General features: G+C 36.6%; 1 protein-coding gene across 2 annotated transcripts in view; it reads left to right on the plus strand.

The window, feature by feature from the left end:
- The window catches only part of LOC111043682 (acetylcholine receptor subunit alpha-like 1), a 195,261-nt gene extending 178,771 nt beyond the window's left edge, over positions 1-16,490 (plus strand). For both annotated transcript variants that reach the window (XM_039435814.1, XM_039435813.1), the window contains exons 4-8: positions 4,785-4,894; positions 7,050-7,230; positions 9,381-10,050; positions 13,940-14,247; positions 16,083-16,490. In XM_039435814.1, coding sequence (XP_039291748.1) covers positions 4,785-4,894; positions 7,050-7,230; positions 9,381-10,050; positions 13,940-14,247; positions 16,083-16,283 — 1,470 coding nt within the window. In that variant the 3' untranslated portion in view covers positions 16,284-16,490. The remainder of the gene's footprint in view (positions 1-4,784; positions 4,895-7,049; positions 7,231-9,380; positions 10,051-13,939; positions 14,248-16,082) is intronic.
- The last annotated feature ends 9,481 nt before the right edge of the window (positions 16,491-25,971 follow it).

The raw sequence follows: 25,971 nt of genomic DNA on the forward strand, positions 1-25,971 counted from the left end.
ATTCAAATTAGAAAGAAATTTTAATTTTGTTTTCTTTCTTTCATTCGCTATTTGGAAGTTTTTTATTATTTTGTAAAATTAGTTTTTTTTTTATCTTATAATCTTTGTTGTACAGTGTTTTAGTTTTACTTAGAATTGTATTGGAGGGTTAAGTGTAAGAGAGGGCCGGCTGCGCCCTAACTTCGCCCTCCTAGGTTTTTAATAAAGGCAGTCAATCAATCAATCAATCAATCAATCAATCTCTCATATTCATGAGAAATGAGAATGAAGGATGGGTGAGGGGTACACTGTCGTTCTCGTATTGAAATCGTATCACAAATCGTATGACGGTACTTTCCAGAGATTGAGCACCAATTGCTTTCGCAATTAAGAGTTCAAGGCAAATTTGAAAAGTTTCGAAGGTTCCTGATGATCAATATGTGAGACACGTTGGTTTTCTCGGAATATATTTCGGAAGACACAATATTTCAACTTCCGATTAAACTTGAAAAGGTCGGAAGAGGAAGTTAGAATCAAAGCATTATTAGTCCAGTCACCAGGTATGGAACTCCGAACCAACTAAATTCTCGTGCAATGATTGATCTCGTGCCAGGAGAACCAATCAGAGAAGTTCTCTTTTCAAAAAAGCCTTTTCTAAGTAGTTCTTCATGATCAAAGTCTGAATGCAACTGGGCCTCTTATGTTCAATGGATATCGTATACTATTAAGCGAGCAATTTCTGTTTATATGTTTAGATGTTTATATATCTGTATGTTACCGGATATCGGAAACGGCTCTAACGATTCTCACGAAATCAGAAACAATGTAGGATTATGATATGAAAATTCGATTGCACTGAGTCTCAACCCTGGGATAACTCGCTGAAGGACATTAAGAGGATAAATACGTCCCTGGAAAAACAGCTGGAAATTTTGTCGTCTGCCGATACCGTAATGGGAGTGAGTGAGCGAGTGCATGTGTGGGTTATGCCTCAGCTGATCTCACGAGAAGAATAATTCAGCAAGAAAAACTTATTTTTGTTTAATTCTCTTTTTTTTAGAAAACATACTTCAGAAAGTTCAAAATAGTAACTAGATTTTGTTAGTGTAGAACAAAGACCTTAAAGATGCATAGACTAACATGCAGCGCTTGTGTCGTACTTGGAATTGGAATCGGCCATTGAGGGGGCAACCTATAAGATTATTACATACCAATGCCTTTGTAATCTATAATATTACAAAATAGATATAATATCTCGTGCTAAAATACCCAAATGGCGGCCTTCAATTTCAAGTAAGAGCTATCATTGGGAAGGCATATGCAATGTGGGTCTATATCTCTTTAAGGTCTTTAGTGTAGAATAGTACATAGTATATTAACAAATATTGTAGCAAATATAGTATATCATTCTAAATCGAATTCATAGTATATCTATTTGTTATTGTTGATGTGTTTGTTTATTGAAGTGTCAATAAATTGTTATTTTGAAGAGTGATAGTAGCTTAACCTAGATTTCCATTTGGACTGTAGTATAAATTTGGAAAGGGAAAGTTTTAGGCATAAGCCTGTTGTGTCTCCTCATATAACTGTGAAAATAATTTCACGACCGAGAAAATGAATAAATAAATATAAACTATGAATTCAATTATTCGTTACAAATTTTCTATGCTTTAACACTCCAGAGCGAAGCTCGGTTTCCCGATATTACTGAGTTACAGTGGAGTGGATGCGGAAATACAGCATATTATACTGAATTGCGGGTGTTTCGACTGGAGCAGGATGAGTGGTGTGCTCTGAATGGAAGAGTGAACTGTAAGATGGAGGGTAAAGTGTACAGATCAGTGGTGAGACCAGCTGTGTTCTATGGCGCGGAAACCTGGCTTGTTTAAGGCTGTGCAAAGGCTAAAAATAAACTTTCCACTCGTGATATTTTTCAAAGTTCTTCATCAAGCTATCAAAATGGAAAAGATTTTTTTTCCGATCATTACTTTTCGAGATATGAGCGCCTAAAGTTTGAATTTTTGGGACAGAACATTCCAAATTCGGTAAGCGATAAATCCATGAGATACAGAGGATAGATTCTTCATGGTATTGATGATCCACAATACCTTGAAGAATCCATCCTCCAAATCTCAATGATTTATATCTTACGGAATTTGAAACGTTCTGTCCCAAAAATTCAAACTTCAGTCGCTCATACCTCAAAAAGAAATGATCGGAAAAAAAATGTTTTCCTGAGAAAACTTTTTCATTTTGATAGCTTGATGATATACAAATCGAAAAACTTTGAAAAATATCACGAGTGGAAAGTTCATTTTTAGCCTTTGCACAGCCTTAAAGAGGCAAGAGAAGAAAACAGAAGTGGCTGAGTCGCTGAGATGAGAATGCTAAGATGGATGTGTGGGGCTACAAGAAGGGATAGGATTCGTAATGAGGTGATATGAGGTACAGTTTGGGGTGCAACCATTGAGTAGGAAGATGCAGGAGGCCAGGTTGAGGTGGTTTGGACATGCCAGGAACACAGGAGACGGCAAAACTGCCGGGCCGGCTGTTTCACCAGGTCCGGCGCCGGTTGAATACCAGAACAAACTGCAACTGCCGTTCGACGGTCGCCGGGCACGGCAGCAATAATAACCGAATATGTTTTTCATAAATATGTACTCAGAGGTTCTCCGTCGTGTTTATGAAATGGTACTGTCAAGAACTAAGAATATAATATATTTCTTCTCAAGTCATATACATTTTTAATTTCTTTGGGTAAAACAATTATTTGGCAGAAATTCGAACGATACTTGGTTTTATATTATATTTCACTCTTTTGTAACTATTTTTACATTCCTTGCCCTATTACCATAGGTGAGGAAACTATTGCTTTCCGAAAAAAATTGAGGTACCCCAATTTCTGAATTTCTATACGTTTCAAGGTCCCCTGAGTCCAAAAAAGTGGTTTTTGGGTATTGGTCTGTATGTATGTGTGTGTGTGTGTGTGTGGTGTGTGTGTGTGTGTGTGGTGTGTGTGTGTGTGTGGTGTGTGGTGTGTGTGTGTGTGTGTGTGTGTGTGGTGTGTGTGTGTGTGTGTGCGTGTGTGCGTGTGCGTGTGTGTGTGTGTGGTGTGTGTGTGTGTGTGTGTGTGTGGTGTGTGTGTGTGTGTGTGTGTGTGTGTGTGTGTGTGGTGTGTGTGTGTGTGTGTGTGTGTGTGTGTGTGTGGTGTGTGTGTGTGTGTGTGTGTGTGTGTGTGTGTATAAGTGTATGTGCGTCTGTATACACGATCTCATCTCCCAATTGATAGAAAAACTTGAAACTTGTAGCTTAAGGTCCCTACAGTATAAGGATCCGACACGAACAATTTCGATCGATTGCAATTCAAGATGGCGGCTAAAATGGCGAAAATTTTGTCAAAAACAGGGGTTTTCGCGATTTCATCGAAAACGGCTCCAACAATTTCGATCAAATTTATACCTAGAAGAATCATTGATAAGCTCTATCAACTGTCACAAGTCCCATATCTGTGAAAATTCCAAGAGCTCCACCCCAGCAATGCAAAGTTTGATTTTAGTTTCCCAATCATCAGGCTTCAGATACAATTTAAACAAGAAATTTCAAGTGGAAAAGATTGAGCATAAAAATCTCTACAATTAATGTTCAGTAACATTTTCACCTTAAATTGAAAATAAGCTCGAAGTTCGGTAAAGTAAGATTATTAAATTGCAAACTGTTGGCAACTGTTGATTCTATTAAATCATTCACTATGAAGAGATAGCACACTTCGTGTGTCTGCAGCGTTATTGTCCTGTCACCAGCTGGCTTAGATCTTTGAATAGTAGACTTGTGATGCGCGGGAACACTAGCGTCAGGTGATCAATTTTCATAAGTGAAGGGAAAGTTGTGTGAGTGCGCCACACCAGATTTTTCTTTTTTCAAGGGCCCCATACACTAGGGAACTTCTACAACACAACCACTTTGAGATGTGAACTACATATGAACGAATGACTGAACAAGTGGTAGATGTAGAGGCAGCGCCGGCTGGCTGTTTGCCGTACCGTGTGTTCATCTCCATATGTACAATGCCCTCACACCTGCTGGATGGCGAAACATCCGGATAACCAGCAAAACAGAGAATAGCCGGCTCTTCCTCCGGCAGATTTTCTCGCCGGGTCCGGTCTTTCGCCGGCTGGCTGGAGTGTGTCCTTCTCCATGCCTTCCTGTGTATTTTGCACTTCACCCGGCAAAGAACAAGCCGGCAAAAAACCGTTCGTGTGTCCCCCGCCTCGGCGAGAAAATCAGCCGAAGGATTATGTGCGACGGAGGGTGCAGGATTTGAACCTGGTTGGTAAGAGAGGGCGGGGAAGGCCATGAATGAGGTGGAGAAACAGAGTGTAGGCTCATTTGCGAGGGAAACGTTGGTGACGCGGGGGTGAGATGGATAGGATTTTGTGGAGGAGACGGCCAGAGGAGGGAAATGCCTACTCCATATGATTGGAATAGAGCTTAGCCTAAGAAAAAAAGTATATAGGAGTTGAAGACGATAATTTTTATCTTCTATTTTAATATATTCTGATACGATAAAATCGCTCTGTTTCAAGTATTTCGCTTATTGTATTGCATTCTGTATTCATGTTTTTATACATGTTGTATACATTGTATTGTATTGTGCTATTCGCGCATAACAAAGATAGCATTTCTTACAAGTCTATAACCTGTAATAAGCTTATACACAATTACAGACAGATCCCGGTCTTTGAAATAATGTCATTGCCCATTGTTTTTATGGTTCTCTAATTCTTCTTTCTGATCGTGTGTTTCAGGAATGGAACGACTACAAACTGAAGTGGAATCCCGACGAGTATGGTGGAGTAGACACCCTTCATGTGCCCTCCGAACACATTTGGTTGCCTGATATAGTTTTATATAATAAGTAAGTTGATTTTTAATATCAATATCCAAACGTACGGTGAATAACAGCATGATAATAATTATTATTCACCTGAAATCTATGATATTATAAAGAAAGAATACGGGATATGGTATTCACGAATGACGCATAATCGCGTCTGACCTACTGAACTGGTTAACTTGGAATTTTGCATATTATAATAATAATAATTTCTCTGGATGTTGGACGACACATTCAGAGGAGTTTATTCATGAATTCAGGAACATTACATATTTTTTTCATACATTTTTAACAATATAACAATATTCAAGGTTTTCAAAATGATACCTTACTATATAACTAGTATGGATTGATCCTGAATTCACCAGAAGGATGAACATAGGCTTATTCTCATTGCTTTCCATCAATAATTAATTCCAATTTGATAATCAAAATAGAATTATTCAATCTTTGATTCAAATTTTACGTAACTATAAAAGCCTAACCAAACAGGGCTTTCTCCAAGTGCTTAGTTGATAGCGCCCGAGGTTCATGAATCAAAGGTAGCGGACTCGAGATCTATAAAACTATTCTTTTTTTGTGAAAATTTTAATGATGGCTATTCACGTGACTTAGAAAATAGAATAATTATTTCGTTCAATGTTTCCTGGACATAAGGACATTACAACACCAACTTGTAACATTTTACTACATCAAATTTCCCCCGGTGCAAAGCACGGGTTACCTGCTGGTGCTACATAAATGAAAGCAGAACGACGGTGAGAGAGTACCCATGTGACTAAAAATGTTTGTTGGTGGAATCATAAAAAAATTGTGAGTTCAAAGTTCATGAAAATGAACATACAATCTGGTTGTCTTCCATTCACCGAAAGGATGGACATAGGCTTATTCTCATTGCTGTTCATTGATAATCAATTTGAATAATCAAAATAAATTCATTCAATTTGTGATTGTCATTATTCTTCCAAAATTACATGAATAATCTTTACTAGTAGTTCTGTGAACGGTAGACCTCACGCAGTTTTCTCATCCACAAGTATCTGATGACACCTGTTCTAGTTGATTCAGTTGAATCACAATAATTCACAGTTGAATCATAATTTACTTTTAAAAACTGTTATTTGTTTTCTTCAAGATCAAAAACTCACTTATGTTGATTAACTCAGTTTACGTTCGAATTTGTATCCAGTTTCGTGACAATCTTTCCATCTGATAAAAATATTTCTCAACTATTTTAAAATTAATTTTTTTCAATCAAGAATATTATAATTTCTTCATCATTATTCAGTTCATTTTTTCATCATTTTTTATTCTACTTTTTACAGTCACCTATCTAATTTGTTATTCAAATAAGAGTATAATGATATAGATGGGCATGTATCAGAAAACATATTGAAACCCCACCTTATAGAAAATATCGGGACACCGAGCTTTGCTCGTTATTTTTATCCTATTATATTGAGCGAGCAATTTCTGTATGTCTGTTGATATTTTCATATCTGCTTATCTGTTTATTTTTATATCTGGTTATCTGGTTATTTATGTTCAATGGATTTCGAAAACGGCTCTAACGATTTTCACGAAATTTGGAACATAGTAGGTTTATGATTTAAAAATTCGATTGCACTCGGTCTCATCCTTGGGAAAACTCACTGAACGACATTAAAATGATAATCCATCCTTGGCTGAAACAGCTGAGACTTTCGTCGTCTGCGGATAGTAGAAAGTGAGCGAATGACTCTGTGAAAAATAAAAATATCGCATCCCCGAAATTCATAGGCTGACGTATAGCTAGCTGCAAAATAAAAACACGATCATTTTAGAGAATTGTGTTCTGTTGATCAATAAATAAAAATAACCAGCGAAGCCCGAAGCCCGGTACCCCGATATTTTATTGAAAAACAGAACACAATTCTCTAAAATGATCGTGTTTATATTTCACAGCATGATATACGCCAGCTTATGAATTTCGGGGATGTGATATTTTGATTTTTCACAGAATCACTCGCTCACTTTTTACTATACACAGACGACGAAAGTCTCAGAGGCTTTTGTGGAACTTTTTTAGCGAATAAAAATGTGTCTATAATCTTATTTTTATCAAAATAAAGTGGTTTTTTGACAATATCTCAAGTCTCTCCAATTATGAGTCTATAATGATTGTTTGTGTTGACAGTGCCGACGGCAACTATGAGGTGACAATAATGACAAAGGCGATCCTGCATCACACGGGAAAAGTGGTTTGGAAGCCACCTGCCATCTACAAATCGTTCTGCGAGATCGACGTCGAGTATTTTCCATTCGACGAGCAGACCTGTTTCATGAAATTCGGGTCTTGGACATACGACGGCTATCATGTGAGTAGATTCAGCTGAATTCACCAAAAGTTCAGTTTGAATAAAATGCAGGATTAAAATATGTCAGAACATAGTGAAGCGGTGAAAGTAGGGTGGAAAAAAAACACCTGGTCTTCCGCACCATATATAGAAGAAGACGGTAGGTGTTAGGAGCATGGTTGTGCTAAATTTCAGGCGTATCTGACGTCATTTTATATCCAATGATCTGTTTTCAACAAATAAGATTCATAAATTGCCAATAGGTGTTGAAAACGTCGGTTGGTGGCGATGACGCAATCTAGCTGGCTGGCCACTGCGCACACATTTCGTGGCCCCTACCGTTTTCATCTAAATATCGTGGTCTTCCCCGTTCATTTCGTACTCCGGAAAATGTAGACCGAGTCAGAACAGCAGTTGTTCCCAGTCCTAGACGATCGACTAGACGACATGGTCTCACGACTAGACGACACTGACTCAGTCTACATTTCCAGAAGTACGAACTGAACGGGGAAGTCCAGATGGTTTATTCCAACACAGATCCTCACTCCGTTCAAATTAACTTCGGACTTGGGATGGAAATGCGCAGCAGAGAAGCCATACACAGTGGCAGGGATACAACGGCTGCTATGTTGCCGTTGTGTACCGTCCAGCGTTCTCTAATTTCCAGTGAGTATTCAAGCGCTCATGTTAAACTTGGGAACTTAGGAAGTTCTCTCTCCAATCACAGACACCTATGACTCAATCCATCACTGCACTTGGCTGATCTCCCTCCATTTCTCTGCGCCGCAAATTCCTCCAAGTCTGAACACGATTTGCACGGAGTAAAGTACTCCTAATCGCTGCAACCCATCAGAGTACAGTATTTCGATCAGACACTGCACCTCAACGCCCAACTCCAAAAAATTGACGGAAGATCGTTGCACTGTGACTACAGATTCATTGCTCCTTTAAAAAAAACTGCTCGACAGCGAATACACTATGCTGCAAGTTCCAACGCTCATAGCAACTTAAATGGCATAGTATGGGCCGTCTGCCGACATTTGTTCTTGAAAATTTGTTTTTTAAGAACTTTAAAAGATTTAACGACTAGTTTCGACCATAGGTCATTTCCTTTTTTTCAATTTATTAAAACACACAGAACAAAATGACAAAGAATTACAGAACAAATAAAATACATTAAAATGTTATAAATATAAAAAACCATGGGCTTTGTGGTTGGGTGTGTTGGAGAAGAGAGAAAAAAAGAGAGGAAGATACCTAGCCAACTATGGTTTCTCATGTAATAGGCAGGCAAAGAAGAGAAGAGAGAAGTAATGAGGAAAAAAGGAAAAGGAGAAATGGGGAAAGGAAAAAAACAGAGGAATAGGTACGCAAAATAAAGGTGAGCAAGTCAACTAAGAAATGAAAAAAAAACAATGCAGGAGCAGAAATCTTGAGTCTTATATATCTAAATGGGAGAAGAAATTACTGTCCTGTTTTTTATATCCAGTTTAATTTTTCCGCTGATCTTATTGTCCATGAAAAAGTTATTTGGAATGAGCTTTATTATTTTAGTAGGCTACCTATGAAAATCAACTGCCTCCTTATACATTCAATATTAGTGTTATAGGTTACATATTTGTCAGCAGTCGCCCTTCGATTATAATAATTGAGTTGAGTTGAGTTGAATTGAGTTTATTTCGCCAAATTATACATGATTACAATATTTAAAAAGGGCACAAAATGCAAGCAGCACAACGTAACAATTGTGTAAAATAAAACTTCATGACCTAAGGAGTAATACAATAGGCTAATTATATTAAATTATAATAGTGATACATTTTATAAGAAATAATAAAGGTTGATATCTATTAATAGTGTTATAAATAGAGAGCATTAGACTATTATAGTTTATCCTAAGATCTGAGAAAATTGCACTGCAAAGCAAATCTAAACCCTAATAGTGAAATAATAATTGCCCACATAGGCCTGATTGGCCTGTTCGTGGGGTCAATGAATTAAGTGTAGAGTTTAATGTGAGAGAAAAATCGGATCTATATTATTATCATCTATCATCTAAAACTTTCTTTTTTCTTTCAAGTTCAAAAGTTTTTATATTTTTTTATAAATTTGAACAAAAGTAGCCCATATAAGTGGAGTGATTTTTTATTGAATTCAATTTGAATTTGCAGGTGGACTTACGTCACATGTCGCAGTCACCAGACTCAGACACGATTGACGTGGGCATAGACCTGCAGGACTATTACCTGTCAGTCGAGTGGGACATCATGAGAGTACCAGCCGTGCGCAACGAGAAATTCTACTCATGCTGCGAAGAGCCCTACCCTGACATCATATTCAACATAACACTGCGTCGCAAGACACTGTTCTACACCGTCAACCTCATCATACCATGCGTCGGCATCTCCTTCCTTTCTGTGCTAGTCTTCTACCTGCCTTCCGACTCCGGGGAGAAGGTCTCTCTCTGCATATCCATCCTCCTCTCTCTCACTGTGTTCTTCCTACTTTTAGCCGAGATCATCCCACCCACCTCCCTCACAGTGCCACTGCTAGGCAAATATCTACTATTCACAATGGTTCTAGTCACGCTGTCTGTTGTGGTCACCATCGCAGTTCTGAACGTGAACTTCAGGTCACCGGTTACCCATAAAATGCGGCCCTGGGTGCACAGGTTGTTCATTCAGGTGCTGCCCAAGGTGCTGCTGATAGACCGGCCCAAAAAGGAGGACTCGATCGATGAGGATGGCGCTGAGGATGACCTCGACAAGAATGTGGATGACGGTAATAATATATTCACCGGAGTGTTTGATGTGCCCGCCGAAATCGACAAGTACTTGGGAGGTGAGTATTATAAATCCATAAAATCAAATTCAAATTCAATTGTTTTTTTTATAAAATATGACATATTTAAAAGTGCTATGAATTACATGAATAATTCTCCCTGCCTGTCCGTGTGCAGGGAGGAAAAATAATTGAAGACTGAGAATTTTGTGAAGTGAATATCTTTATCCATTCATTCATGCAATCAGTACATCATCAAAATGATAGGGAGAGAAAAAATAATGTAACCTTGTCCTATTCCTCTCCTTGTTCTATTTAGGTGTTGAGTCACATCCCACCCCCAAATCTTCGACGCATGAATGCCCTCACTAGAGAGTACAAGAAGATACAGGAAAATCGAAGCCTGCCAATACATGAGGATATACAAGATGCCAATCAGAGCCGTCTGCAATCTCGTAAGCCACCGGTTAGGACGGCAATTACAGCCTTAGATTCAGGTTTCCGTTTAACTGAGGCCTGGCAACAAGCGTGGTCAGCAAAACAGAACATTGACATCCCATTTGTAGCCAAAAGGCCACCAGGCTTCGATTTGCCTCGTAAAACATGGTCGACATTGAATAGGGTACGAACTCATTCATGGTAGATGTGCCTATCTGATGCATAAGTGGGGGAAGGCTGATTCCCCTCTCTGTGAGTGTGGAGCAGTCCAGACTGTGAGACACATAGTGGAGGAGTGTCCCAGATCAGCATACACGGGTGCACATGAAGATTTCCTGGTGGCTAAACCAGCATCAATAGCCTACTTAAATACCCTGGAAGCATGCCTCTAATTTCCAGGTCAAAAGTGACTAAGATATATTTCATATAGTTCATTTGTTTTATATATGAATTTTCTATTGTTTTCTTTTTTCGAATTTAGTGATTATAGATGTGTTGTGTATGCTGCCATACGCTAAATAAATTCCTCTCCCAAATAAGATAACATATTCAGTCTTGGTTCAGTCCAAGACTGAACCTGGACTGAACCAAGACTGAATGTGTTATCTTATTTTGGAGAGAAATAGGACAATGTTACATTATTTTTTCTCTCCCTATCATTTTGATGATGTACTGATTGTATGAATAAATGAATAAAGATATTAATCATCATAATTATTATCGAACGAAAATCCCAATTGAATGCTGTAAATCACTCCAAAGAAATTTATTATTATTAAACGAAAATCCCAATTAAATGCTGTAAATCACCCCGAAGACTTCAGCTACTGCGAATAATAACAACAGAGTAAAAAGCTAGATGGAAATTCGAAAAGCTCTAATATACGAAAATTATTAATCAGCCCGGGAAATAATTGATAATTATTGAATTGAAATGAATAAATAGTATGAAAATGATTATTTCTATCTGTAGACTGACTGGCCCTTACACCAAACTGACAATCTCTGGACAGCAGCGCTCATTTTATACAGTCAGTCAGTCTAGAGATGGAAATAAATTGGAATTTGCATTTATTGGAATACATCTCCCAATTTATTTCCATCTGTAGACTGGCTGGCCGTTATGGCTTGGAATAAAATGAGCGCTGCTATCCAGAGATTGTTAGTTTGGTGTATGGGTAAAGCATTTGGTAAGCATTCTTGACCGGCAATTAGGAGGTACCGGGTTCGTTTCCCGGGCTGACAAATAACTTTAGTATAGTAGCGCTTATCAAATCTCCACCCAGCTGTTCACCCTGTTGTCAATATTTGCAGTAGCAGCGGTCTTCGGGGTGATTTATAGCATTCAATTGGGATTCTTGTTTAACAATAATTATTCATTAATTAGCATTTGAACAATGCAATTTCCAATCTATTTCCATCTGTATTGATCATCATTAATTTTCAAAGTTCAAATCAAAGAAATATCAACTCACAAAATAATAATACATCTTCATTTTGAAGTTTATATGAGCGCTCAATGTTGAAAAAGTACATTCGTTGAGATCAAGGCCATATTTCAAACAGTTTAAACGCTCATGAAACGTTCAAAAACATCAAACAACGGAAGAAACTATATCAATCTTATCTATCTATCTATCTATCTATCTACTGTATATAAATGAAAATCGAGCATCAAATTTTGACATTCAATGACTTTTTTATGTTTGCACAGAATTTGATGATTTTTTTCAGTTGTATATTTGTTATGTTCAGGAGCAGGTTTATGGGGTTTATGGCCTATCAAATTTATTATCCGACTTCAGGACTCTTTCTTAAGAGTCCTTCAAAGTTCACATCTAATCCTTAAACCTAGCTCCGCAGTGCAGGCTGGTTGCTTGGCTGAATCGGACTAGGCGCTGAGACAGCAAATAATAGCAGCGTTGGTGGGAATGCGAGCGGCCGCAGTAACACCTCCCACCCAGCAATGGTCGGCGTAGTTACGCCTAGCGGACAGACGAAAGAACAAACCAGTCGGTTATTTGATCCCTCCAGCCAGGCTCAGCCAAGCAGCCGAGACAATAGAACAATGGAGTGACGGTCTTATTCGCGTTCATCAGCAGTTTTCTTTCTCACGACTATTTTTATTTTTTGTGTGTCAATAATAACTCCAGTCACCAGTAAAAAGTTTCCAGAAACGTGGTGTACTACCATATTAATGACTTTTCATGATGATTTTTAATTATTTAAAAACATTGTTGACATTCTGAGCCTTTAGGCTAAACTTGGGGTCGCTGAGAACGAATCTGCAATCAGAATTTCTCTATCACCAAAAATAACGAAAAAAATCCAGCTGTTGATCTTCCGGCAACCGTTAACAGTCATCCTGCAATGCGGCCGAAACACTTCCAAGCCAGACACCCATCTCGAATGACAACAACGCCAAGCTGTAAGAAACCATCCTGCACTGCGGCGCTAGGTTGAGAGAGAAAATTTGTGAGCTGGCCACACACAGAAATAAAAATCAACTGTTATAATCATTGCGTCATCCAACAGCCGTCGATAGATCTGTTTTTCTATTATTTTTCTTTCTACTGATTCACAAAATTTTAATTCCAATAATAATGCCGCGTTACGAACGACGTCCAAACTTGGGTCGTAGAACTCGAAATGCTGTGAATTTAGAATATGCACGGGAAAATCAGCAACGAGGAGATAATATACCATTTTCCCAGCAAGCTGCATTCAACTATATCTAACGATACAAAACTGCTGCACAACAACTAAGCACATAGGAAATCCATATTGAAATTTAAATTTGAATACTGATTGTTAGATAATTTTCATAAAAATGTAGTACATCAGATTAAGCTAAGGCTAAGCACACCTGAGGAGGCGCGGCTTGATGATACTAAGTGTTGATCTTATGGAGATTGCCTTATCACACCTTTCCATGTCATGCCCGTGTGTGAGTTCTTCCTTTCAAACCAATAAGCAAGAAGCACCTTGATGCAAAATGCCGCATCGCGCCTCCTCAGGTGTGCATTCATCTAAAGTTTGTCATGAGATGCATTAACTATTTGGCAGTACGAAGTTCGCCAGACCAGCTAGTAATATAATAAAGGGAAGAATCGGCTTATACACGAACAGGATTGGAAATTCACGAATGACGCATCATCACGTCTGAAATACTGGACCGATAAACTTTGAATTTTTCATGTAGATTCTTAATTTACCGAGGATGGTTATAGGCTTATTTTAAATTCTTCAAGATTTAAGTAGGTCAAGTTTTCAGTTTGTCAAGTTTTCAATTAGACCCTTACGAAGCACGGGTTAGGTACCTCAATATCTTCCTTTTTTGGAACCATATTCTTGGAATAAGATTTTGATTGATAGTTGACTAGTGATTGACGTTTTAAGAAGAAATCAATCTATCTCTGTTATGAACTAAATATTAATTATTTTTGATAGTATTATTGTAGTAATGTTTAATATTGTTGATTATTTTTGATAATATGATTGTTTGTGGCAGGGTATGGCAGCAGCAAACGGTTCAGTGCCGACTACGACATACCCTCTCTGCCTCCTTCGCGCTACGACTCGGGGGGGCCCACCACAACAATGGTGCCCTGTTTCGGGGGGGTAGGGGGGGCCGACCCCCCTCTGCCCCTCCCGTTGCCCTCGGCCGATGACGACCTGTTCAGCCCGGGTGTGGGGGTGGGGGGTGTAGAGAGCCCCACCTTCGAGCATCACCACGATCAGCCCATCACCATGGAGAAGACCATCAAGGATGCCAAGTTCATTGCTCAACATGTCAGGAATAAGGACAAATTCGAAAACGTGAGTTCTTGACCAATGCAAAATTATTTCAAGAGACTGAATTCTGTTTGAATATTGTTCTTTTAGCTTTGTACAGCCCTGAGCCAGTTGCACAAAGATAACTTTCCCCAATATGAGTGTATGCAGAATGATTTCGTGGTTCTGCATTCGGAATGCTCATTGATTAAAGCTGTGCAAAGGCTAAAAATAAACTTTCTACTAGTGATATTTTTCTAAGTTCTCCGATCTATTTACTTTCAAGCTATCAAAATAGAAAATTTTTCTCAGGAAAACATTTTTTTCCGATCATTACTTTTTGTGATATGAGCGCCTAAAGTTTAAAGTTTTGGGACAGAACATTTTCAAGTTCGGCAGGAGATAAATCCATGAGATTAGAGGAGAGAATACATTCTTCATGGTGTTTTTGATCTAATGAAACAAAACTTTTCATAAAATATCAATTTTTGAGAAAGTTATTCAATTTACTAAAAAATAGCTTCCAGTTGAGTTAATTTTGGTAAATAGAATAACTTTTTCAAAAATTGATATTTTCAGAGAATTTTTGTTTTACTAGATCTACAATACCATGAAGACTATTTCCTATAAGTTTCATGGATTTATCTCTTACAGAATTTGGAATGCTCTGTCCCAAAAATTTAAACTTTAGGTGCTTATATCTCAGGAACAATGATCGGAAAAAAATGTTTTCCTGAGAAAACGTTTTCATTTCGATAGCTTGATAGACAAATCGAAGAACTTTGAAAAATATCACCAGTATAAGCTTTATTGAAGCTTTATTCTAAGCTTTTGCACAGCCTTAAGCACCGCATACACAAATTGATTTATGCTACTACGATATTTTGCCGTCCTTATAAATTCTATCAAATTGAACATTAAACATCATCTGTCTCATCTAATAGAATTTATAAGGATGGCAAAATACCGTACGAACAAAAATCGATATATGTGTGTGTGTGTGTGTGTGTGTGTGTGTGTGTGTGTGTGTGTGTGTGTGTGTGTGTGTGTGTGTGTGTGTGTGTGTGTGTGTGTGTGTGTGTGTGTGTGTGTGTGTGTGTGTGTGTGTGTGTGTGTGCGAGGCTTTAAAGTAGGTGTCCCATAGCTTTGCCTCTGTGACCTTGAAACGGCATATAATAGGCAAGGTATGGTTCGCAAGGTAATATTCACGGCTTTGCAAAAACATCAGGCTTCTGATATCCTTGATCCCTAGATGGAGGAAGCTCCCTACACACAGAGATTCTCCATGAATGAGATGGCTACAATAATGTATCACCAACAATGGAAAGAGCATGTTGAACAAAAGTCAGCTAATAGGCTGGTGTTGTGCTAAAAGGACATAACTCCAAAAAGCTTATATAATTTATTTATCCATTGATAGATACAATATCATCTATATCTATGCTCATGTGTATCTTTTCCGATGCAACACGTTGCTTTTAAGAAGATACAAAAGAGTATCTGTTGCTAATGGAAAGATACATTGAAGCTCCTTGTGTATCTTCCCGGATGCAACACATTGCTTTTGAGAGGATACAGAAGAGCATCTCTTGCTTTTGGAAAGATATATTTTCAAATAGGCCTATGCACGATGTTTTTGAATAGGTAGTATTGTAGTCTAGTGGCCCTCCACTGATAGGCAAAGGTAGAGGACCCGGACTATATATGTGTTAGGGACTACCATATTATAATGTGTTCATCTTTTGAGTGAACAATCCCTTTTGAGTGAACAATAACAGATTCTCTTTTGAGAATTCTCTTTTGAGTGAACAATAACAAATATTCATTACGCATCTGTTCCAGTATTGATCTGCGAACTGACAAAAATGTAAATGTTGCAGGTAATAGAAGACTGGAAATACGTAGCTATGGTTCTAGACCGGCTCTTCCTGTGGGTGTTCACCCTGGCCTGTGTTCTGGGCACGGCGCTGATCATCCTTCAGGCGCCATCTTTGTACGATACCACCAAGCCAATAGACATACTCTACTCGAAAATTGCCAAAAAGAAAATGCTCGCGATGATGGGACCTGAAGAGGATTAATACAGCGGTAACTTTGAACAGAACTCTGGAAAGATCGAACTTTGTCTGGATGGAACCCATAACAATCACACGATTTGATGTATCCAAAGAAACAGGTCAAAAAAGGTTGTATTTTCTACTCGAGAATTGAACAGGTCCTGATAATAATATTCGTATGGCTTTTATTGAACTTTGAAAAGATCAAACTTTGTCTGGGGGGACCCAAAACAAACACACGATTTGATGTGCATATGAAAAATTCAGGTCAAAAAAGGTTGTATTTTCTACTCGAAAATTGAACAGTCCTAATAATAAAATTCGTATGGCTTTTATTGGTGGGGAGTTCCTGACAGAATAATTCTCACCTCACCCGAATATATATCATTCAAGCCGTCAATGAGCCTTACGACTGTTATACTTCAGCCGGGACCGACAGTTTAACTACTCTAAAACTGACCAGTCCTAATAATAAAATTCGTATGGCTTTTTTTGGTGGAGAGTTCCTGACGGAATAAGCTCTACCTCACCTGAATATATATTTCAGTCGTCAATGGGCATTACGACTGCCATACTCCAGCCGGGACCGACAATTTAACGTGCCCATCCTTATGATGATGGATCTCAAGGGAGCTTAATTATCAATGGAGTCCAAAAACTAACAGGACCGGTACCCCACAGTTTGTAGATGGGTCAAAAACAAACCAAATCCAATTGGTTAGCTGCTGGGTGGACCCAAAGTTGAAGTACAATTTGATAAGCATGTGTAAGTTGTCAATGGGGTCAAAAAACTAAAAATAACAGTACCTACCGTACAGTTTGTAGATTCACATCGATGGGCACAATAATTATTTTTTAAATATACATTCAGCATAAAGAAGGTGTACTTTGAGTAACATCACATGTTAAAAAAAAAACTACCACATTGTTTAGTAGCATTTATTACCTAGCTATTTATGGTATCATTTTATTTATTTTTCCTCCACCTACTGCATAGAGTACTTTACTTTACTCCCTGAAACATAATACCAAAGTGTCACTTGGCTTCGCCTTGGGCATTAAACTCTCCCCTCAGGGAGAAAAAGTTGTATCTTTCACTCTTAATCTTTCAATAATTATTTATAATGTTGTAAATGTTTTGGACATGACACTTATTGGAGTAAGCTGTGATTAAAGGCTACAATAAAATCAATCTCCATCTTTAATTCTGATGAAAGAAGACATTGTTGGATGTTTGGGGATCACTATCATATACGTCACTATTCATTGTTTTTCTAACTTGAATTTTAAAACACTTACAAAGTGAAAATGCACTTACTATTGGGTAGTGACGATTGTTTCGACCTGGTGTGGGTCATCATTAGACTGTCATTGTCTTTGGGTGATTGAGGACGAAATGGACCTATTTTGACCTCTGTTAAATTTAACTGTTACCTTGGTCTTGGATGCTGAACTATAGCGTTGATCACTCAAATTGTGCTTCTGTTTGTGGGATAAGCGTCGTTAAAAAGAACAATATAAAAGCAAGCATTAGCCTAATAATCAACAATAAAATATCAAGAACTAAATACCAAATTTAAATAAAGTGTGTTGAATAATCAACAATCGAACTTTGTAAAATAAACGATTATGTAAATCTGAACAATTAATCATATTGGAATTAATAACTCATTCCGGTAATATTACTGTAAATTATAAATTATTTTACTATGTATATTTTTAAGCCGTCTAAGGGACGTTTGCACAGTCAAAGCTAATGAACTCGATTTAATCAGCTTGTGGCTTAAACTCAAAACACATTATAACAAACTAGACGTGATACGGATTTAATACAGTTTAAAATGAAATTTAGTTTAAACTGTCACTTTGCAAACGGCCCTTGATCTATCAGTAAGTTGTAATATGGAGGCTTTGCAAATCTCTATCATCTACTAGTAGGTAACCCGTGCTCCGAAAGGGTCTTTTTTAAAACTTGACAAACTGAAAACTTGACCGAGTGGAATCTTGAAGAGTTTGAAATAGGCCTGGAACCATCCTCGTTTAATCAGGAATCTAGATATGCAAAATTTCAAGTTGATCAGTTCAGTAGTTCAGACGTGATGATCAATAGTTATTTGTGCAACTAGTGCGCAAAGTGACAGTTTGCTGCACCGAAAGAAACGTTTACGCCCGAGCCGTAGGCGAGGGCGGAATGGTTTCTTGAGTGCAGCAGAGGAACTTTGCGCACGTATTTCACATTAAGTTTTTCCTACAGTTACCATTGAATATGAAAAGTGGGTAATTATGGGTAAAATTGCCTAAAATCTATCAAATGTTTTTCTGTTTAATTTTATTATTGATAAAAACCTTAATCCTAAAATCCTAAAGTCCTCGTTGTCCTTGGTTATAATATATGATGCATAATAATTAGCGCGTTGTGCTTGGTTGCACCTCTGCTCACTATAGCAGCCACAGCAGTCACTGTTACCAACTTCATTTTGATTTTGCTGCACTGTTGCTCCATATAACCTACTAAGTATTTTGCGTTGCCATGTTGCAAATCTGGAGTGCAGAAAAATTTTTCCCGCACTAGAGCGGAAAAGTGATTCTTTGCGTTCTGTAATCAGTGCAGCAATGGCCACTTTTCAACGTAACTGTAGGAAAACGTAATTTTCCCATCCCATACGTGTATAAGCCAGTTTTTTCCTCTATTATAGTATAGATTTCTCAAACACATTGTCGAAAGCATTAGGCATAATTATGGATCAGGCAAAGAGCTTTGTATTCAATGCCGATTCTTGGGGAAGAATTTTCGCCCAGCCGCCAAGTATAGGCCTAATTGGTTGTTGATATAGGCCTATTGGTTGCTAGATAACTACGCTACAGTATATAGCCTTATACAGAGTGGGTAAAAAGTCCGAGAACGGCTTAATATCTCATACACAAAGGTAATTTGATGGTGGGTGTGATTGGGGATCACTCAAAATGAAAAAACTACTTTACTATAACTTCAAAAATCTGGTCTCCATCTTGGATTCGCCATATTGAATGCAGCTTTATTTTTTTAAATAGGAAGGTTGTCATGCAATACATAATTTAGATACGAAATTTTCAAAAAAATGAATGGTGAAAACCGCATATTGATATCTCAAACCGTTTCAAAGATAATCACATTAATAATCAATACTATTCAAAGCAGAAAAGAGAGAAAAAAGTCTGAGAACGGCTTCTTATCTCATAAAAAGAAGTAGTTCCAAGGTGGGTGTGATTGAGGATGAACGATAGGGGGATAAGCTTTATTGAGAATATACAGAGTGGGTGAAAAGTCCGAGAACGGCTTAATATCTCAAACACAAAGGTAATTTAACGGTGAGTGTGATTGGGGATCCTACTCGAATTGAAAATACTACTTTACTATGATGACTTTAAAAATCTGGTCCGCCATCTTGGATCTGCCATTTTGAATACAACTTTATTTTTTTAAATAGGAAGGTAGTCATGCGATACATGATTTCGGTAAGGAATTTCATGAAAAAATGAATGGCGGGAACCGCACATCGATATCTCAAACCGTTTAGAAGATATTCACATTACTAATCAATACCACTCATGTATTTCATTTCTGATTTGCATGGTATTGATTGATAATATGAATATCTTCTGAACGGTTTGAGATATCGATGTGCGGTTCTCACCTTTCATTTTTTCTTAAAATTTCTTATCGAAATCATGTATCGTATGACCACCTTCCCATTTAAAAAAAATAAAGTTGCATTCAATATGGCGGATCCAAGATGGCGGACCATATTTTTGAAGTCATAGTAAAGTAGTTTTTTTCCAATTTGAGAGGGATCCCCAATCACACCCACCTTGGAATCACGATCTTTTATGAGATACTAAGTCGTTCTCATACATTTTTCTCTCCTTTCTGCTTTGAATAGTATTGATTAATAATGTGAATATCTTCTGAACGGTTTGAGATATCGATGTGCGGTTTTCACCAGTCATTTTTTTCTTCAAATTCCGTATCGAAATCATGTATCGCATGACCATCTTCCTATTTGAAAAAATGAAGTTGCATTCAATATGGCGGATCCAAGATGGCGGACCAGATTTTTAAAGTCATTGTAAAGTAGTTTTTTTCAATTTGAGTAGGATCCCCAATCACACTCACCATTGAATTACCTTTGTGTATGAGATATTAAGCCGTTCTCGGACTTTTCACCCACTCTGTATATTCTCAATAAAGCTTATTCCCCTATCGTTCATGTATGTACTTTATACTCTAAAAAAGAACATATAGGCCTATTCATATCCATAACATAGCATATAACAGATTCATATCCATTCATTAATCAAATTATACACAATTCGATGAAACTTCCAATAGATTAAACCTGCAAATAAAGGTCGTATTTTATACTCTCATGAACAAACTAAGCCAATTACTATTACAAAAAAAAAACAAATTAAATGCTGTCAATCACCCCGTAGACTTCTGATAATACTGTTATGAAAACAGGGTGAACAGCTGGATGGAAATTCGATGAGCGCTACTATTCCCGGGCTGACAAATAATTTTTGAATACTAGCGCTCATCAAATTTCCATCTATAGTAAGGTCCAAATAATTATAACGGCAGTGGAGAAAGATAGTAGAAAAAACGTTGCCGATCCTCTGTCTTATCAATGCCTTCTATGGTGGGTAACTGATACCGGTTCATTGATTTTTAATATGAACGGTTCATCTTCCTTTGGAATAATAAATTATATTCCATCAATCCAGAAAATATATTTCTTAATGATTTTATAATAAATTTTCGTAATCAAGATTAAATATTTTGTTAAATAATTGAATTTCTCCATTGTTAAAAAACGATCTGGCAACAGAGCAAAGCGAGAAAGAGATAGCGCTATCCGCTTTGTTGAATGATAGACAAGGATAGCATACAATTGCTAATCAAACACTGCCATTATAACGTGGATCTATCTCACTATAGTCATAGAGAAACAATAGCTTGAATTGTTTCTCTATGCTATAGCTGTTCACCGTGTAGTCAATATTTGCAGTAGCTGCAGTTTTCGGAGTGATTTACAGCATTTAATTGAGATTTTCGTTTAATAATAACTATCATTAATTATTCGCATTTGGACAAATGCAATTTCTAATTTATTCCCATCAGAAAGCTTGGCCAAGTTTGATTTAGTTGCTTAGGCCTAAAATACAAATATACTACAATACACTCTCTTATAGATAGATAGATAGATATATATTATGTCTGGTTGGCCTCAACGGCGTCAGACAAGTCAAATTGCTAGCAAAAGCGAGACACCATTGATTTTTCATGAAATTCATATCTAGTATATAATTACTATTTGTCTTCAACTCTATTACAGTAATCAAAATAGTCCTCCAGACTATAAAAGCACTCCTCCTTTAGAAATAATTTCAAACTTCGTTTAAACTCTTTTATCGTTAATATTTCCCGCAACCGAATTGGTAGTACTTGGTAAATCTTTCTACCAATATAACTGGGTTTTTCTTTATACAAAGTCAATCTATGATATTCCGAAAAGGTACTCTTATGCCGTGTATTATATTCATGCGTCTTATTAATAGTCTGTAGTGAACACCTTCTAATATATACACACATTTCCAAAATATAGAGACAGGGAACAGTGAGAATCTCCATTTCAATAAAATAGTCCCTACAATGTGTTTGTGGATGCAACCTCAACATAGTGCGCAATGCTTTCTTTTGACAAATAAAAATTTGCTGAAGGTTACTCTCTCTAGCTCCCCATAGGGCCACTGAATATGTAATATGTGACTCCACCAAGCAATGATAGACCGACTTCAATAGAGGCTTATTATTTGATTTACTTAAATTCCTTAAGACAAAAATTCCACTCGCTATTTTACTTTCAATATTATCCAATTATTCCCCCCAACCCAGCCCTTCCACCAGTTTCACTCCTAAGAAGTCCGTTGAGCTCTTGATTACCAATTCCGACTCTCCAATGAATAATTTAGGTGTTTCATTGTGTCTTAACCTCCTACTCTGATGGGTTTGTAGACACATATAATTTGTTTTCGAGGCATTCAACATCAATTCATTATTTGCAAAATATTGGCACAGGCTATTCTTTTGGTTCATCTCGTCATTGTCACTATAAGAATAGAAAGATCTTGTATAAGAAGTTGATGAGAATCATTTTTTAAATATGAACCCAAATGGCAAGGTAAAAAGTTAAAAATCCTGGCTACCTACGCCTGTTTCGCAACATTCCGAACCTGTCAAAATAATCATGTTCAAACATTATCATGTAAAAACATAATCCTATAAAAACATAATCCTGTTAAAAACTTGATCCTGTTCCGTGTTCCTATCACATGTTGTTTCAATAAGCAATGAACATGACCAATCCCTATATTCTATGTAACTTCTGACTAGGTATAACAAGTGGCCTTCAAGATAGGAATGTGTATTTGGATTCAGAAGTTCGTACACCAATTATTGAGCTACAGTATTGTTGAATATGCAGGACAACAAAGCTTTCAATGAGATTTGCATAGTTTCCATAATGCACGTACAAATATAAATGGAAATATTAATCTGAGTACACTTTTTAATTGAAAATAGAACGTTTTTAACTGAAATACCAATTTGACTTACATTGTAATAAGTGTATTTATATTACTAAGTTATGACACTCTGATGTTATATTCATATGATTTCTCTAAGATATATTATAAATGTTCTGTATTTCTTATCAATATTCTGTGATATTGTTATTCGTATGTATTAGCTTACCTTACTTCATGTTTTTGTATTTTTATTGTAATGTATTTGATTTGACGATGATTATTGCTTTTTGTAATAGTATATTTCGCACCTAAAGCAGAAAATGAGATTTTTCCAGCTCTCAATCTTTTCTAGTCCTCGGCCTACGGCCTCGGACTTGAAAACCGATTTCGTAGGCCGTAGGCCGAGGACTAGAAAAGATTGAGAGCTGGAAAAACATTTTTGCCCGTGGTGCGAACGATATTTTTCGCCACACTACAGGTATTGCTGACAAAATAAATAAAGAATACAAAAATAAAGAATACTCGTTAAGCTATCGTACCTATCTCTTGATCTTAGTGGTAGAAGATTTGCAGTCAGGATTTCAGATTCTTTTAAAATTTCACTTGGAATACCACAGTCATCTTCAAGCATTTTTGAAAATTCGGAATGCACTAATCAACAATAAATAATTGAATAAAACTGGTTGCGAAGCGAATTAGTTTGATTCGAAACTGGAACTGAAATCATGGCTACTTCAGCTGATGATGAAAGTGGCCACTCGCCCGATCTAGCGGATGACTTATTAACTACTTCCATGAGCGGCTGGAAAGAGACAACTTTCTGGCTCAGCCCGGAAAAGAAACCCTTTTCTGACGTCTTCTGCAAACAAGGTCTTTCAGATCTATCAGATCTTTCAAATCGTCTGGAAAACAGCTGCTTTCTGTGCAGTGTGGCGAAAAGTTGTTTTCGTATCAAATAAAAATTCTTGATTCTTGAGACTATTTTGTCACGACATATTTCGGCCACCTACTAATGCCATTTTCAAGTGATTGAAAAACAAATGAATAGAATCACTTGTAAATGGCATTAGTGGCCAAAACATGTCGTGACGAAATAATTTAAAAAGGGTACCGTATTCAGATTTATATTAAAAAGTAGCACTAAAGAAAAAATACAATTCCATGTACGTACTAATCTTTTGAAAAGTACATCACTTATAGTTGATAAGATGTACGGTATTGATATAATTGTGATTATGAACAAAACTTTTGTAAATTTTAAATTGGTTGTTATTTTATTGTGAATGATGTTTGATATTTCCATCAGATTATAAAGTTGGAGGGAATGGGCTGTGTTTATCCTAACTGCGCTGTGTTTATTTTCAATGCACTCTCTGATTTTTGAATATTGGATCTTATCAGAGGGATTCTATCTTCCAACAAGAAATTCTCATCTTAATTCTTGATAACATAACTTGAGATTTGAAATTCCAAGTGGACCAGATATGTCTGCGTTGCCAGATTGTGTGAAATTGCGGCTTCCTCATGCAGGCAAATGTGACTATAAATATTAAATTTCAACAAGAATTTGAGAGATAGACCTAAGCCTTGCAAATCGCATGGAAGCGACGGGTGAGGGAGAATTTATTGAGGCTAAAAAAAACTTTCAAGCGATATTTTTCTAAGATTTTCGATTTGTATACTTCCTATCTAGCTATCAAAATAAGAAAGTTTTCTGAGGAAAACATTTCTTTCAAACATTACTTTTTGATGTATTCCAATTTAAATTTATTTCCACAGACACAAAAAAGTTTGATAAACATTAACAAAAAGAATACCTACAAGCAAATGTAACAACAATACACATTAAAACAAAATAAAAAGATAGTGGTGCAAAAGAAAAAAGGAGGAGGGTTTTTGAAGGGTTATTCCAACTATGGTAATCCATGAACTAAGAAAACCTTCAATCTTTGAGAAGGTGAAAAAGGAATCAGGAAAATATATGGTATGAGATAATTAAAAAGATATGAACGCCTGAAGTTTAAAATTTTGGGACAGATATCATTCCGAATTCGGTAAGAGATAGATCCATGACATTTAAGAATAAATATAAATAGAAATGAAAATCTTAGTATCCTTTTTTGAATTATTTATCACAACATGATTTAACAAATAAATGTCATTTTCAAGTGATATGAAGTAAATAAATAAATGCTGCTGGAAGACTCTAATTTTGATCATATGTTAGTGTATTCATATGATTTCATGAACTGGGACTGTAAATTTTGGATATTTATTTATTTATTTAGCGTATGACAGATACACAACAAATATATAGCTGATGAGTCTCAAATCCCTAGATATACACTGTATATTTCTAAATTTTTTGAGATGTTGTGTAGTTTTTGGTCAGGAGAACATAAGTTTGTCTGACCGCCATCATTTGCTAGTCCATTTAGCGTTACCCAATGTGCACCATGGAGGCGAACTAGCGTTACACATATTTATGTTCAAAATCTGATTGCTGGAACAATTTTGAGGTTAAAGAAGGTTAAAACTCAATTTCAAATTTTCACAGAAAAAAAACATTTTCAAAAAATCATCTTCACGATTACAAGTATCCAAAATTGCTTCAAATAGTAATTTATCACATAAAAACAATCCAAATGTAGAATTTCTGTTTGAAATTCAAATCAAATCATATTCAAATTCATATTCATATCATGCTGTTGTTGATTCATGAAGTAGCTCGAAAATGACCCATAATAGGTCAGAAATGAATGAAATATTTTGGATGTAAATTTGCATGATTCTATCAAAAATGTGGTTTTTGGTACCGTATCTAAATGGATCAAGTTTATCATTTTATCTCTGTTTGATTTTGCTGCCTCATAAATATGAAATTCTTCTTCAACATTCAGTTTTCCACTTTTATTACCATAGTTTAGTATTTTCATATTGGAATTTATATCTGTGAAATTATGGCCCGAATCTATCAAGTGTTCAGCAAATGCCGACTTTTGTGTATTATTCTTAGATTTTAGTACTTGGATGTGTTCTCGAAACCTAATATGGAAATTTTTACCCATTCGTCCGATATAGAGTTTGTCGCAATCACTACATTGAAGTTCATAGATTCAAGATTTTTTAAACTCATCTTGCTGTA

The sequence above is a fragment of the Nilaparvata lugens genome, chromosome 9 (assembly GCF_014356525.2).
Source record: "Nilaparvata lugens isolate BPH chromosome 9, ASM1435652v1, whole genome shotgun sequence".
NCBI lineage: Eukaryota > Metazoa > Arthropoda > Insecta > Hemiptera > Delphacidae > Nilaparvata > Nilaparvata lugens.